Raw genomic sequence first — 14,583 nt, forward strand, 5'->3', positions numbered from 1 at the left:
AAGACACTACTACGTGCTACTGTATTCTCTGGAAACATGTAATCAAAAGTTCGGAGCAGCTTGTGACCCCCCAGCTATGTGGATACGGTTGTGATCCAGCCTATGTTCAGGCCTCGCAGATCCTATGTAGCCATCATGAAGTTAATATTCCTTCATCGTAATGCATTGATTCGGCTTTGCGGTTTGTTCAATCGCTAATATGTAGTAAACCCTGAGCCAATGGAGCTGTTTGCGTTGCATAATGAATGGTGAGCCCAAACAATTTGCTAGTGAATTGCGTATTCCAGCGACCGGCATATGAGTCAATTCAGCCGCTCCTAAACTCCTTAGATACACCAAACCAAATTCAACTCACTATTCAATCACTTCACTATGACCGAACCTACACCTCAGGAGAAACTTCCCCAGACGCTCGCACTGATCCGTGCCGCTAAGTCGCCGCCCCCTCCTATTGCCTTGTCCGCTGTCAAGAAAGAGCTAAAAGCCTTCCTCGTGGATATCCACCAACGCGAAGAGGCACACCGGGACAACAAAGGCGAAACCCTGAAGAAGTGGGAAGCAAAGGCCGGGGTACTCGAGAAAAAGCGCATTGCAGGTTTAGATTCAAATGCTGACGAGCACGACCACATGCATGCAGCTGGTGTACCTGGTCACATCATGAAGCTATTCAGAGAAGAAGGTGTGGCTCTGGAGAGGGATATAGTGTTCTTTCAGAAGACGGTGCAACAATTGAAGGATCTGGGCTTTAGCAGCGAAGATGTGAAGGAGGTCTTATCTGGAAAGATGGATGATGGTGGCGAGAAGGATGACAAGGAGTGATGTTATTAAGAGGGCATACTGAGCGTGGAGGATTGTGGTAGCAACTAGCGGGTATGCCAGATCTCGTATTGTGTTGCGACTCGTAGCGTGCCATGCAATGAAAACTCACGAATTTTCATCATGACTTTGAGCGAACTGTTACCTGAATAAGTCTTGCAATCTCAACAGCTAAACTTAGCAGACTATCTTGCGATTGCTCTAATGGTAGCTTGAACCCTCAAACATGCCCAAGCATGTTTCTCTCTAGGTAGGCTGTACAAGCAAGAGTGGGGAGCGATACAAGAAGACAGTGGTGATTCCTCTGTGGAACGGCGTTTGGAAGAGCAGCACGATTCATTCTTGGACAACGGAGAGGGAGAAAGAAAAAAGAAAGACATGGAGGCGTAGAGGCAATGATGCAGCTTATGGTTGCGGGCATGAACTCAGGAGACTGGCAGCTTTGTCTTGAAGCTTGCGTCATGAAAAATATTTAGAGGACTAGGACAATTCGTCACATGCAAGGTGAAGGATTCGAATACTGACAGAAGGCGGAGGCGGGCTGAAAAATGGCAAGATTCTAGATGGGTTTGCAGTGGTTTTGGATGCCGCGTAACCAGATAGAACTTGAAGAAGTGACGTGCATGGTCTATCTCAAGGTTGTTGTTGTATTACAGCGAAGTTCTACTCGACCCAGATAACATTGCTAACTCCATCCTCTCCACCGTACGTTCCTCTAGGCGGCAGAATAAGGTTAGTGACCAATGGCCCGAGCTTTCCAGTCTTTGTATCCCTCTTGACAATCGCAATATTTGCAGTCGTCTGTCCAGCAATAGCAGCATATGTGCCTGCCTCGTTGAACGAGAAGGATCGCGGGTAGTATCCGTGCGCATTGGTCAACTCCTGAAACTGTAGCTTGCCATCATTGCCAATCTTGAATATGGCGATGGAGTCCTGTTCGAATCCGAAGGTGGTATCATTGCGGTTAGACGCGTATAGGAAGTTGCCGACAGTGCGGATCTCGGCCGATTTCACGGTGACGTTTCCGAGAGGAACGTTGGGGCCGTAGTTAGAGAGGGTCTGGACAAGCTTGAGCGAGAGGCAGGACTCTTTAGATCCATGGGAGTGATCAGGGTACGTAACGTCGTAAACTCCGACAGAGCTGCTGACTTCGTTGAGGGAGTAGTACTTCAAGGCGCGTCCAGTCTTGCGAAAGAGACCGTGACGAGGTCCGTCACCCGGAAGCGAAGCAATTGCAGGGCAGGCGGTGAGCTCACCGGTCTTCCCGTCGATCTTGAAGATGCGAGTGAGATCTGCACCAAGATCAGGAACGATGAGGAAGTCTCCGGTCGGGTCGGTGAACGCAGCATGAGGGTGGGGTTTGTCCTGGCGGTCGGGACGCGGTCCAGGAGCAGCCATCGTGAATTCGAGTTTCTGAAGGGCCTTCGTGCTGGAAGTGATAGGTAGCCTGTATGTTGTAATTGTCGAAGGCGAGTATTCGGAAGTGATAATGAAGCTCCTGCCATCAGGTCCTCCGTACGTAAAGCCATGCACCGAATTTCCTTCTGTGTCGGTGGAACCAGTGAGGGTCAAGGCATCCTTCTTGTTGAAGTCGGGTCCAGCGGACCACTGCGAGAGGTTGCCACTGCCTAGTCCCTCATTCAACCAGCTTTCGTCGATGCAGTAGACGGTGCGCGTCTCTTCGTCTAGATGCAGCCACGTGGGCGTCACGCCGCATGCGGTGATGTTCTGGACGACCTTTAGAGAGGCTTTGGTGGATGACTGGAAAGCCAGATTCAATGAATAGAACTGCCCTGCGAAGTTCAATGCCAAAAGCTTGACAGCGGATGCCTGCGAGAGCAAAGAGAGACCCAGAAGGGCAACAGACTTAACGGAAGCCATTGCTAAGGGAAACAATCTTGACGAAGGCGGCGCAGATTGTCACAGGTCCCTGAGGCCCAACAGAGGGGATCCCACTTTATTTAAAGACCCCATGCTCGCCCATTGACCCGGATTCGTTAATCTCACGCGCCTTGGAGTTGGATCCTCTCTCCGCACTTTTGGGATGGCGCCAGCGCAGGAACCATTTGCATCCACGTGGTTTTAGCCTGCGGTCCAATTAAAAGCGCTCGTCTCCAGCCGACCGGATAAAATGCATGGGGCGACGGGCACGCTGTCCGATAATCCGGGATACGAGAACATAACATTCTAGAACGCGATCATGGTTAGTTCTCGCATGTAGAATGGCTGAGCGTCTAGAAGAGTTCTTGGACTTCGTCACGACTCTGCTCAACTCTTGGTAATAAAGACGGACTTGAAAATTGCCACGCGAACTTGCCGCGCGCAAGGCTTAGTTGAAATTGAATGTCGAAGAATGTATTTACAATAGAAGAAACCCTCCTGTCCAATGACTCGATACGATCAAAGTTGATCTCGTCTCCAAACTTCCTTCCTGTATGATCGTGCTTAGATCTTGCCAATACCGGCGCTGGTGGGGACACCCGACGCATCCTTGTCAGCGGCGGCTGCGCTGCTGCTGAAGGAGCTCAAGACATCGGAATCAGAGCCGGTGAAGTCGCCAGAGCCAGTCAAAGTGTTCTCAATGCAAGCACGGCCGAGAGCGCTGGAGCAGTCCGTGCCGGTGTAAAGCTTGCCCTCCTGGGTGGACACAGGGGTCGTGACACTGTCGAAGGTGTTGCCCTCAGCCAGGATGTACGCACCAGAGTCAATCTCGAAGGCGTGGCCGGTAGTGTCGATGTCTCCCCAGTAGTTGTTCACGGCGTGGAGGACCGTCTTGCCGCCAACCTTGGGACCACGGCCAGAGGTGTTGTGGATGTAGTTGCCCTTGAATGTCACTTGGTCATCGGATCCGAGGAAGAGCACGGACCTGGACTTATGCGTTAGTGTAGCTGGTCAGGGGCGAAAGACTAGGGTCACGTACCAGTAGTGGTAAGCATTGCACTGAGCGGACCAAGAAGTCGTGCCATCGATCTCGCTGTTGGAGATGGTGACCTTTCCGGAAGACTCAGTTCCCAGAACAATGTGCTGGCGACCAATGAGGGAGGTCTTGACATGATCAATCCAGATCATGTCGGCGCCATCGATGGTGATACCATCACCTCCCCAGACGTATTCAGGGTTAATCTCAGTGACGTGAATGTTCTGAATGATGATGTTGCTGACACCGTTGGCCATGCAGACTGAGTAGCTTGTCAGAGCGCGTTCTCTCAATGAAGTTGCGTAAGCTTACCCTTTGCCCTTGATGACACCCTTGCTTCCCTCTCCAATGATGGTCTTGTCAGACGCAACAGTGATACCCTCGACACCAGCCTTGTTGTAGGTGATGCTGCTCACGGTGGGCGCATCGGGTTCGTAGTTGGTGCACCAGTCGTTCTGGTTGATAGCAATCTGGCACTGCGAGCCAGTGCCCCATGGCGAGCAACCGGAAGAGGTCGTAGTACCCTCACTATCCGTGAAGTCGAACTCCTGGTTGAGGACGATAACACGGGCCTCACTGTCACCAAGGTAAGAGACGAGCTCGTCCGTGGAGGTCGGAGTAACGGCTGCTGCTGAGCCTCCTCCGGTCACACCAGAAGCAAAGCCCTCGGCGGAGCCAGAGACAGCACTCGCGCGCTTGATGGTTGCCGTGGGGAGCAGCCAGGGCAGCGCCGGCGCCGAGGAGCGCGATCGCAAATCTCTGCATGATGGTCGTTGTGGAAGAAAATATGGTTCTGTGTATGCCGAAAGTGGAAATGAGGGACGAACTGAAGTGAAAGCGAGTGACCAGCAAAACGCAACAGTAAACGAATGAATGGAATTGCTTAAGTATGGGAGTGGAAAGCAGTGTTGCTTCCACATTCCCGTTATATATACCTATGGTACATGGCTGTCGGGACGATTGCTACGAGCTGTCTCTCGTAAAGTGTGGTTGTTTCATCCTTGGGGAGCTTGGGGCATGGACCTGACGGGTCGTTTATTGTTTGTGGATTCCCCATGTCGCTCAATGCCATAAATGGAAACGCGAGGTTCGCAGTGACGCAAGCGCCTCACTCCTGGGAATCAATGCAATTCGTCGCCAAGTTCTAGCGGCCGTTGCTTGAGGTTGCTTGCGTGATGGAAATTTAATGTTCCGTCCACCTGTGTTTCGTCTTGCTGGGGCGCTTGTCCGGCTTTGGCAAGCGCCCCACCTCTCTTCCGATTCTACGTGGTAACCTCATCAAAAACAACTCGTCAGCTTGCGGCACGAAGTACGGGTGTGGCGTACGCTCTCGCTCTAGCCCTTTGCATCCCATCCCATCCCATCATGTTTGAAGTCTTGCATATTCGAAATGATTGAGCGCTTCATTATCATTGTCATTAGCATTACTCCTACTCCGCAGTTCCTTTCGTACAATACACGCATCTTTGTGCTCGCACATCACCACCACTATCTCATAGTTCACCTACATATAGCCCCTCACAAGGTCTCTCCAATTCACACCATCCGCCCTTTCACCGCAACGAAGGCTAATAAGCTTCGGCGAATCTGCTGCGTGCTCTGAGACTCGGACCATAATACCAAAGCCCTACGAATGCAGCTGCGCAAGCAGCCGCCACACTCCCTAAAATGGCGCATCCATTTCCGACTCCAAGATTGTGGAACAGCGGCTGGGAAAAGTGGATGGCACCGCATGCCAAAGCACTACGCAGGAAACCGTTCGCTGCGAAGATACTAGCCGCATAGCGAGGGTAGCTGATGGGCAGGTAGACGAAGATGCAGTTCACGAGCTAGAACAAATTAGCTGGCATTCACTACTGAAGTGTAGTGCGAAACTTACAATGAAAGAAGTGCCGGCGTAGAGCGCGATGCCTATAGTGGGGGCAACCCAAGTGATATCTCGCTTTGATGCGTATCCGAAAATGAACATGCCAGCCGGGGCCAGAGCAGCGGAGAAGAGCCCGGGCACAAGGCGGAACTCTGGGCTACCGATACCTTTGGACATCGTATATGGCTCGTAGATGAAGTACACCAGAAGTGTGTACGTAATAAGTCCGATCCCAGCTCCGATGATTACGCAGATGAAGACAGCGCCCATGATCCCGATCGAGAAGCCGTATGTGCCCATATAGACAATCGGAAACGACTCGAAGAAGCTGTAGTAGACACCATAAACGAGCGCGGTATACAAGTTGATGAAGCCAACCGAAGGATCCAGCACCGTGATCCGGAAGGGCATTGTGAGATGGTATACTGTGAGCTTGACCCAGTTCTTGTTCCCAGAGCGGCTTTCGGACCTCGACAGTAAGTTGCTGTCACCAGTCTTCTTCCGGAGCCGCTTAGCGCGCTGCGCAAGGATGTAGTCGGCATTGGTCTCCGGCAGGAAGAAGAACAACAGTAAGAAGGTAAATCCAGATAAGATCAACGTCTCCCAGAAACCCCATCGCCAGTTGTTGAGGGGAATTGCAAATCCACTCATGACAGGGCCGAGGGCGGGGCCCGCATAGGCGAAGAATGCCCAGAAGGACAACGCATAAGGCATCTTGTTGAAAGGGTATATGTCGCCTGCCGACGCCGCGCCAGTACTCAAAACAGGGCCACCGAAGAAGCCTTGAATGAACCGTATAACGACTATTCCAGGGAAGTTACTGACGCCGCTACCGATCGCGGTCATGATGCTACACATATCAGAGTGAACTCGAACGATGTCTACCTGATGTACTCACATGAATATAGCAAACGATATCATATACGGCACGTTCCGGCCAACCATTGGCATCTCGGACAATGGACTAAAGATCAAAGGCCCAGTTCCGTAGCCCAGAACATACATGGAGAGGACCATCGCCGAGACCTCTTCTGTCGTCCCCCATTGCTGTACGAAAATGCCTTCAGCTGGCGTGATGATGGCGGACGCGCTGTAAACTGTGGTTCAATCAGTATGTGTAAGTCACCTGGGGAACAGGTTCACTGACTTGAGAATGTTAGGAGACATATCTGGAAGAATACGAAAGCCTTCTTCGTGGCTGACCAGTTCTGGGGATTGTCGCGATCCATCGGAGTGAAGCCTACTTCCTGGAAATCTGGCTGTTGCCCTCCATGGTGATCTTTCTCCGTCGCAACACGCTCGATGTCGCGGTCCCCAGAATGGTCAGCATGCGACCGCGATCCACCAGGTTCGGTGTTAGGAACAATGCTTTCGAGATCCTTCTCCTTATCTTTGTCGTCGGAAGACCCTTCGTCAGATCCATCGTCAGGATCCACATTGCGCTGGGCTTCGGCTTGTGGGACAGCCTCTTGTTTCTCAGGTTGTGGCAGTTGGTAGTTGTCCTTCTCGTCTTCATACGGCGTTATCTTCCATCCCAGGTAAGTTCGGGCTAGTTGGCCGGCCGGCGCGTCCCGCAAGATTTCTTTGATAGACATGCTGATACTGACAGCAGAAAGGAGTTAAGAAACGAAGCAGCCACTGTGAACCCCAAGCTTCGACGGTGAAGCGTAAGCAGCCCCAACTTATATCACCACTGTTCTGCGCGGTGTGAGATTGATCGTTATGCCAAAGTCCGCTTACGCCGACGTAGAATAAGCAATGCGGCTTCCGCCTGGCTTCCGCGACCCATTGCACGCATATTTGGTCCGGATCGCCGATTTGTGAGTCAATGGCGTTGGGCGTTTAGTTGTGCTGTTGTAAGATGGGTTGAGTAAGCGACTGAGATGCGATGGCCCTTGGCCCGATTGGACCATTTCCCTTCACTACACCCCTGTCTGGGACGTAGGGCTGCGCTAGCTCCACAGACTTATCAACCGACTGCTCGCTCGCCAAGGCATCCGACGTGAGCGTAATCTACACGTGGTGTTGCGACCGAGATAGCGAGCAAAGCCTGCAGCGACGGACCTGTGTGGATCAGCCTCGACTCGAATATCCCGGCGTGTGCACGCAGAGGACACTGCGAAGACAAAGAGAAGCGCATGAGGGGCGAAGCAGCTTGTTGAGCGGGGGAATACTGGTGTGCTGAAAGCGGACGAAAATTGTCCCATTGACGAAAATCTAGTGCACAGCCGATGACCAAAGTGTCGTCGGTGCCGGTGTGTCCCTGGAGAGCGAGACTACAAAACTCAAATAGCGTCATCATAGAAGTCGAGGGCGACCACTGAGACGTCATGACGTTATGGCAACTTCCGTTAGCTCCGTCTCGACGCGAAGCCACGTGACATGCACAAGCCCGAGGTCGCGCCACGTCTCTGTCCCATTCAGATGATTGGCCCTTTCTTGGGCTCATCACGTTGGCGTGAGAGCATGGCCAAGAGGTAAGACACACTAAGATTCCCACGTGATCGGTCATCGTGCCCATACACATGCGTCTTTGTTAGCAACATTTACCATGACAAACACGGAGATGCCTGATTCTTGTCCGATAGTGCTCTGCCTCGTACAATCATCTCTACCTCGTACAATCATGCGTACAACCCTGTTGATTGTACATGAGGCGGCGTGTAATGAATCACAAACTCCGCGACACAGATTTGGTGAACCTCGACAGATGGTCGGCAAGGCTGCTTTTTCAAAGCACGAATGGTACAGACACACCGCATCACTGTTTACACGTTGCCAAAGCCAGAGATCGACATGTCATCACCAGCCCAGGCACTTTTGGCGCTCGCTCGCTTCGGTCGAATACTGGTACTAGTTACATTGTTTACACCATGCATCTATACGCTGCCACCACAAAGCTTGAGACACCATCGTTCCCTCGGAGTACTCTAGACGCGTGTTAACATTCTGGCATTCACAATACTCGCCAAGATAGCCAGTCACTCCGCGGAATGAGAAATTCGTAGAAGGTCCAAAAGAGCGGTGCCATGATCGCCTTTGGGAGGCAATGAGGTATGTAAAGCAGATGGCACAAGCGGCGTTCACACTGCGAAGTTTCGCGTCTTCACAGAGGACAACAAATGCCGGGGCGGGTACGAGAACTCGGGTCGCGTTATGGTCGGACAAGTGCTTCCGATCCTTGTCGGCGTGTTGTGGACGGTAACACATACCCATATTTCACGTCCCTTTATGTGCGTAGGAAATTGCAGAGATCATTTCTCGGACGTTATTTAAGCAATAGCCCCGTGTTACTCCATAGACTGTCCGCGTTTTATCTCGCCATGCAATCAGCAAACGTGACAATGACCGCCGCCAAAATGTCTACGAAACGTACATCAGACTCCCGTACCTACTTGGGCCAAGCCGACAGGGAAGATATAGCACTAGGAGCGGCTGTTGATAAGGAATCCACGAAGTCGGCATTCAGCATATTCTGGCTTGACGGTACATTTGCCGGACGCGTCGGCGCCGACGGCAATTTGGAACCCAACGAAGCGAACATGCGCGATGGAACTGTCTTCGACTTCTGGAGTCAACGGGTTGGCTATGTGGACAGCCAGCAGTACCAACCCAGTTGACAGCTTCTAATTCGGTGCGTTCTTTGTCAAGACGTGAATGATAATGGAGGCAGCTGACGGACGGAGCAGAGACATTGCCGGAGTTGGTGGAGCATGGAAAGATTGCGACTCGGTGTATCGAACACCCTGGGAACGTCTCGTCCCTAGTAGTCTTGACACGAGTCGCTTGTTGTACAGTTGCCAAGGATATCGTTGGGATGCGTTCGCTGGAGACCGCCTTCCGTCGGCCTTCCTGTCGTCGTAATGTAACACCATGCTTCAATGCCAGAGTATTTGACCTCCTTCTCTCATGGTAGCTCTGGGCCCGCGCACCAAGAACAGGTCCGTTTGCAACGTAGCCACAGTACAGACATGCCTCATGTCAAATCTACCATCATCACCAAGGCACAGCTTCCGGACCTCTCTCCATCCTCATGACTCCGCTCATCCTCCCCCCTGCCTCGCCTCCTCCAACTCGCCATACCCGTGACCCCTCTCCCATCTCTTTCTCAAACGCTTGACTGCGAACTTTCCAACGCCCCAGACTGATGCAGCAATGATGGTCCCAGCGATCCCCGTTGGCGCAAGCACAAACCCAGCGCCGCTTACTACAGTGCCCAATGCGCCTGCTCCAATCGTAGCCACGAGAGAGCCAATGGCGACATACTTGGCATAGCGAACAATGCGCCAGAAAGCGAAGATGAGAGTTGAGCGCAGGACTCGCAGGAGTGCGCGTGTGCGACGATGAGAAGGGGGCTGCGCTGGCTGTTGACGGATCGTAGAGGTAGCGCAAATTATGCTTTGCTGTGGTGAGCGCGGTGCGGGAACGCGCATCTATGGCGTTTTCGTCAGTATTGGAAGCCATTGAGGACCTTTGATCAGCGCGTTTGCATTCTTCTGGGCGTGTTGTAGGGCGACGTTGCGCGCGTTAGAGTTTGATGTTTTCCGTCCATGACGTCATCGTTCGTCTTGCCCACATCCACCAGCACATCATTCGTTTTTGTGGCTTACAATTCAGCTCCTAATACAAGAACTCAGACGCCGATTTCACTTCTATCAACCTATCACGCGCTCCCCAACGCCCCGAGCATTTGTTGCTTTCAAGAAGGCAGTCAGCTGACTGCAGCTGGTCCATTCGAATACGGTCACCTTTATGCGCACAGATTTGCCTAATTGAAACTGCAACTCACCGGTCTCGCAGATCCTCTCCCGTAATCCTAAAGACATTCTACAACCAACATCTTTCTGTTATTGTCGACCGAGTCATTCATGGGCTTGGGGCAACCTTTCACTTGTATTGTCAAATCTTATACGTTGCCTCGATTGTCCATTCTGGTTCAACAAAGCGTATCTAGTTCTACAAGTACCGAGAATGCTGTTTCGGTGACTTAAATCACGTTTAGCTATCACTAGTGTCATATCGTCGTCTGCGATCGAGATATCAGAGGGCATAGTCAAAGGCTTGTGGCCGAGATAGACCAGGTTAAGACAACAGTTTGTTATGGCCTGTGACGCTCTGCCACAGCTCAAGAGGCAAGGGGCAACTGAAAGACTTCTTTTCGACACCAATCGATTCCATAGTCTGCATAAAAGCACGTAGCTTCATCTCCCATAAACACCTCAGCTTATCAGGTTGCGCCTCAAAGTTGATTATCCTTTTTCAGTAGCTGACGTGTCGTTTGGTCATTAATGCCGTACAGGCAGATTTGTTTGATTGCCATACATTTGAATGAATCCAGTGATGATAGCGGTGACATTTGCTATTCTGGCACTGGATTGAAAGTCAGCTAGGTAAGGCCTTGATGTGCAAATGGATGTGCGCTGCTACAAATTTTCCAATTCCAAACACCCAATCGATCAAATTTCCTTCCATCTTACTTACTCTCGACTCAGCATCAAGACCACTGCTTTTCTTTCCGTTGCTCTTGCCGCTGTCGGTCTCGCCAGTCTGAGGCCAAAATAGTCTCCGGATACTGGCAAGATCGATGCATGAATTGAAGAGATTACTTCTTCGTTCGCGGCAATCGGACCACTATCCAGATGGAATGAAACGGATGGCACGGTGGTCTTTACTCAAGTATTAGGGTGGTAGGCACTGGAATCGGCTGACCTTCCTGTACCGACAACGTTGCCACGCCTTTTGAACGACTCCGGCTTCTATCGGTGTTCTTTTCGGCTCTGGTGAGTACTTAACCGTCATGTGCACAGCCTCCCTGACTGTAATCTTGCTAGAAGCAGCATCATCGTGGATGATGACCTGGATGGCGAGACGTTAAGTTCATTCCCTTACTGTAGCATACATAGGGCAAGTTCCAGAAGAAAGCCTTGTTCACTCAGAACATTTGTCTCCATCAATCTTGCGCTGGGCCCGAGTATCGACGACTTTGCCGTCTAACCGAGAAAAGCTGGAGCAGACAGATTCGGACAGGTGCCATGGCACTGCAACCTCGGCAGCACAGACAATTGCCCGCACCCGCACGGTACGATCACTCCACGAACTCATCTCACAGCCAGCGCATCGCCATACTCGGGTCAAGCGGTGAACAGTAAGGGTTTCATTGCCAAGAGCTATACATAGGTGTTTATGTATAAACGTGAGCACGAGAGAAGAGGTCGACAGAGCGAGGCAGCCAATCAGATCGCAGATTCGTACAAGGATACGCATTCGATAGATTACATTCGATAGACTAGGTGCCGAGTAGCTTCAAGATCGACAAGACGAAGCGCGAGTTGGAGTACAATTGAGACGTCAGGCGATGAGGTACCGTGATGAACTGTGGGAGTGGAGTTGAATCAATGAACTCATACCGGTTCAAGGATGTTCGAAAGCGTGTAGCGGCAGATTGAATAGTGGTACAAATATGGGGAAAGCCCTTCAAATCTGATCTGAATCAAACGGTCACACACACACGCAACCACGCTCGCTCAAACCATAACTCAACATTGCGACAACATGAAGCTCTTCGCTGCCACCGCCCTCATCCCTGCGGCACTCGCAGCCTCCATCACCGCAACCAACAAATGCACCACCTCCATCTTTGTCAAACCTGACGCGCAAGGATTCTCCGGTGCGATTTCCGAAATCAAACCAGGTGCGACATGGACTGGTCCCTTTGAGACCCAGAAATTTGGCAACGCGGTCAAATTCTCGAAGAGCAGCACCGATTTCAGCAAGCCTATCAGCTTCGACTATAGTATCAGCGGCAGCCTGACATACTACGATGTGAGCGACGCAGCTGGGGCGCCTTTCAAGCTGGTCGCGAGGGACACGACGGGAGGAGGGCAGACGTGCCCAGAGGTTGGGTGTCCTGGCGCCTGCAAGGCTGTGAAGGCGTGCGATTCGAGTCATGTATTTGCTATCCAGGCGTGTTAAGGAATGAGGAAGGGAGGAACTAGTTGGATAGTAGGATTTAATGGGATATCGAATTACGACAAGCCGTTGCGGTCAATTCAATTCTACTGGTCGTGAACAGGCGATATCGTGCGACCCCATAAAAACCATTGAATGCGGCATCAGGGAATCTGTGGTTGTACTGGCCCGGTAGATGTCTAGATACAAATACCTAGGTAGTGATGGGTATACGAGATAGCTAAAGTAGACTAGCGCGGGATCTCAACAGCGAAGGGTCACACGTGGTCGCTTCGTGCGTAAGCGGCCCACTATTCGGTTCACCGAGAGCCCGCAAGCGAGACAACGAGCATCCTGGCACGACTATGATTAAATACCGTTTGAGCCTCACGTTTGAAAGTCCACCGTGAGTATAATCAATCCATCATGTTCAATTTGATACGCCAATTAGCTGGCCATGTCGCGATTTTGTTCGTGGGCGTCACACTTGTGGTACGCCACCTATTGTCCCATTTGATATAATTATTGATTATTAATGATCATCTCCTAGATATCCCTCAAAGTCTTCTACAACATTTACCTGCACCCACTGCGCACCTACCCAGGCCAAAAATTATGGGCTGCAACCCGCCTCCCCTGGACGCACGCCATGCAATCCGGTCAATACCACCTTAAGCTGCAAGATATGCATACCAAGTACGGCCCAGTAGTCCGCGTTGCGCCCGACGAGCTCTCCTACATCAATCCGGAAGCATGGAAAGATATCTACGGTAACCGCAATATCCCAAAGAACGCTGTATGGGCGGGCCAAGAAGAAAAAGAGCATCCTGTCAGCGTTGTGAGCACGAACGAAGAGACGCATCTGCGAAATCGACGAGCATTAACAGGCGCATTCACTGAGCATGCTATCAGTGAACATGCATCCGTGCTTGAAGACCTGGTTGGGCTTATGATCACGAGGTTCAAGGAACAGATAACAAGTGGTGAGGGAAGAGCCGTCGTAGATCTGGTGGATTGGACAAACTTCCTTACCTTCGACATTTCGGGCTTACTTTCCTACGGCGAATCCTTCTCTAATGTAACCAACGGGCGTGCACATCCTTGGGTCGAGATCTCATGTTCCTTCGGCAAAGGCATCGCCCTCATGGCGTCTATCAATTTCTTCTCGCCGCTGAACAAGGTGCTAAAGTATGCGATGCCCAAGTCGGTCATGAGAAAGATGGTATATCATAAGCAAATTGCGCACGAGAAGTTCCTACAGAGACTGTCCTTGGGAGAAAACAAGGGAAAGCAGGACTATGTCGGCAGCATTATGGCGTATAACGCGGAGAAAGGCGAGGTCAAGATCCCGAAGGATGAGATTGAGGCGAACATGACGTTGTTGATATTCGCGGGTAGCGAGACAACGAGTACAGCGTTGGTGGCGATATTGACGCAGCTGTTGCAAGCTCCCGCCGCGTTGAGAAGGCTGGAAGAAGAAGTGCGTGGAGCGTTTGAGAACGAGGATGCCATCCACATTGGAAGCGTGGCAAAGCTTGAGTATCTGGATGCGGTGATCCAGGAGGGTATCCGTATGGGGCCACCAGCTGCAATAGCGCTACCGAGGCTTACGGTGAGGGAAGAGATTGTAGCAGGTCAGCCTGTGCCGTGTGGCGTAAGTTTTCCTTCCACCACAATGACAGCTTTACTGACTTCTCTAGACCTTCATCTCAGTAAATCAATACCCAGCATTCCGGTCTCCCAGCAATTTCACGCAGCCCGATTCTTTCGTTCCGGAGCGATTCTTGTCTAACTCACCATTTCCTTTGGACAGATTGGACGCATTCGAACCGTTCCTGATGGGTCGACACAAATGCATCGGGCAGAAATTAGCCATGACGATCATGAGGCTTACGCTTACGAGACTGATATTTGCGTTTGACCTTAAGACTGTGGAATGTGTGCGTGACTTTGGGAAGCAAAATACGTACATCTTCTGGGAGAAGAAGCCATTGCGGGTGGAGCTAAAGTTGAGGGGCGACCGCGCCTAGTGCGA

The 14,583-nt window shown here is 51.5% G+C and overlaps 4 protein-coding genes across 4 annotated transcripts; 2 read left to right on the forward strand and 2 right to left on the reverse strand.

Annotated features, from left to right (window-relative positions):
• Positions 1 to 372: 372 nt before the first annotated feature.
• On the forward strand, positions 373 to 819 carry N0V89_008315 (uncharacterized protein; the record flags this gene model as incomplete). Its single annotated transcript, XM_056217072.1, has 1 exon — positions 373 to 819. One exon carries the CDS (start codon positions 373 to 375, stop codon positions 817 to 819), a length of 447 nt encoding a protein of 148 aa, XP_056068628.1.
• A 660-nt stretch (positions 820 to 1,479) lies between these two features.
• N0V89_008316 (uncharacterized protein) lies at positions 1,480 to 2,697 on the reverse strand (the record flags this gene model as incomplete). Its single annotated transcript, XM_056217073.1, has 1 exon — positions 1,480 to 2,697. One exon carries the CDS (start codon positions 2,695 to 2,697, stop codon positions 1,480 to 1,482), a length of 1,218 nt encoding a protein of 405 aa, XP_056068629.1.
• Positions 2,698 to 3,261: 564 nt separating this feature from the next.
• N0V89_008317 (uncharacterized protein) lies at positions 3,262 to 7,195 on the reverse strand (the record flags this gene model as incomplete). The annotated part of the gene is made up of 6 exons (XM_056217074.1): positions 3,262 to 3,682; positions 3,737 to 4,003; positions 4,046 to 4,398; positions 5,613 to 6,450; positions 6,499 to 6,697; positions 6,748 to 7,195. 6 exons carry the CDS (start codon positions 7,193 to 7,195, stop codon positions 3,262 to 3,264), a joined length of 2,526 nt encoding a protein of 841 aa, XP_056068630.1.
• A 4,957-nt stretch (positions 7,196 to 12,152) lies between these two features.
• N0V89_008318 (uncharacterized protein) lies at positions 12,153 to 14,578 on the forward strand (the record flags this gene model as incomplete). The annotated part of the gene is made up of 3 exons (XM_056217075.1): positions 12,153 to 12,497; positions 13,099 to 14,160; positions 14,249 to 14,578. 3 exons carry the CDS (start codon positions 12,153 to 12,155, stop codon positions 14,576 to 14,578), a joined length of 1,737 nt encoding a protein of 578 aa, XP_056068631.1.
• Between the last annotated feature and the right edge of the window lie 5 nt (positions 14,579 to 14,583).

Source organism: Didymosphaeria variabile (genome assembly GCF_027946475.1).
Source record: "Didymosphaeria variabile strain IMI 356815 chromosome Unknown scaffold_6, whole genome shotgun sequence".
Classification (NCBI taxonomy): domain Eukaryota; kingdom Fungi; phylum Ascomycota; class Dothideomycetes; order Pleosporales; family Didymosphaeriaceae; genus Didymosphaeria; species Didymosphaeria variabile.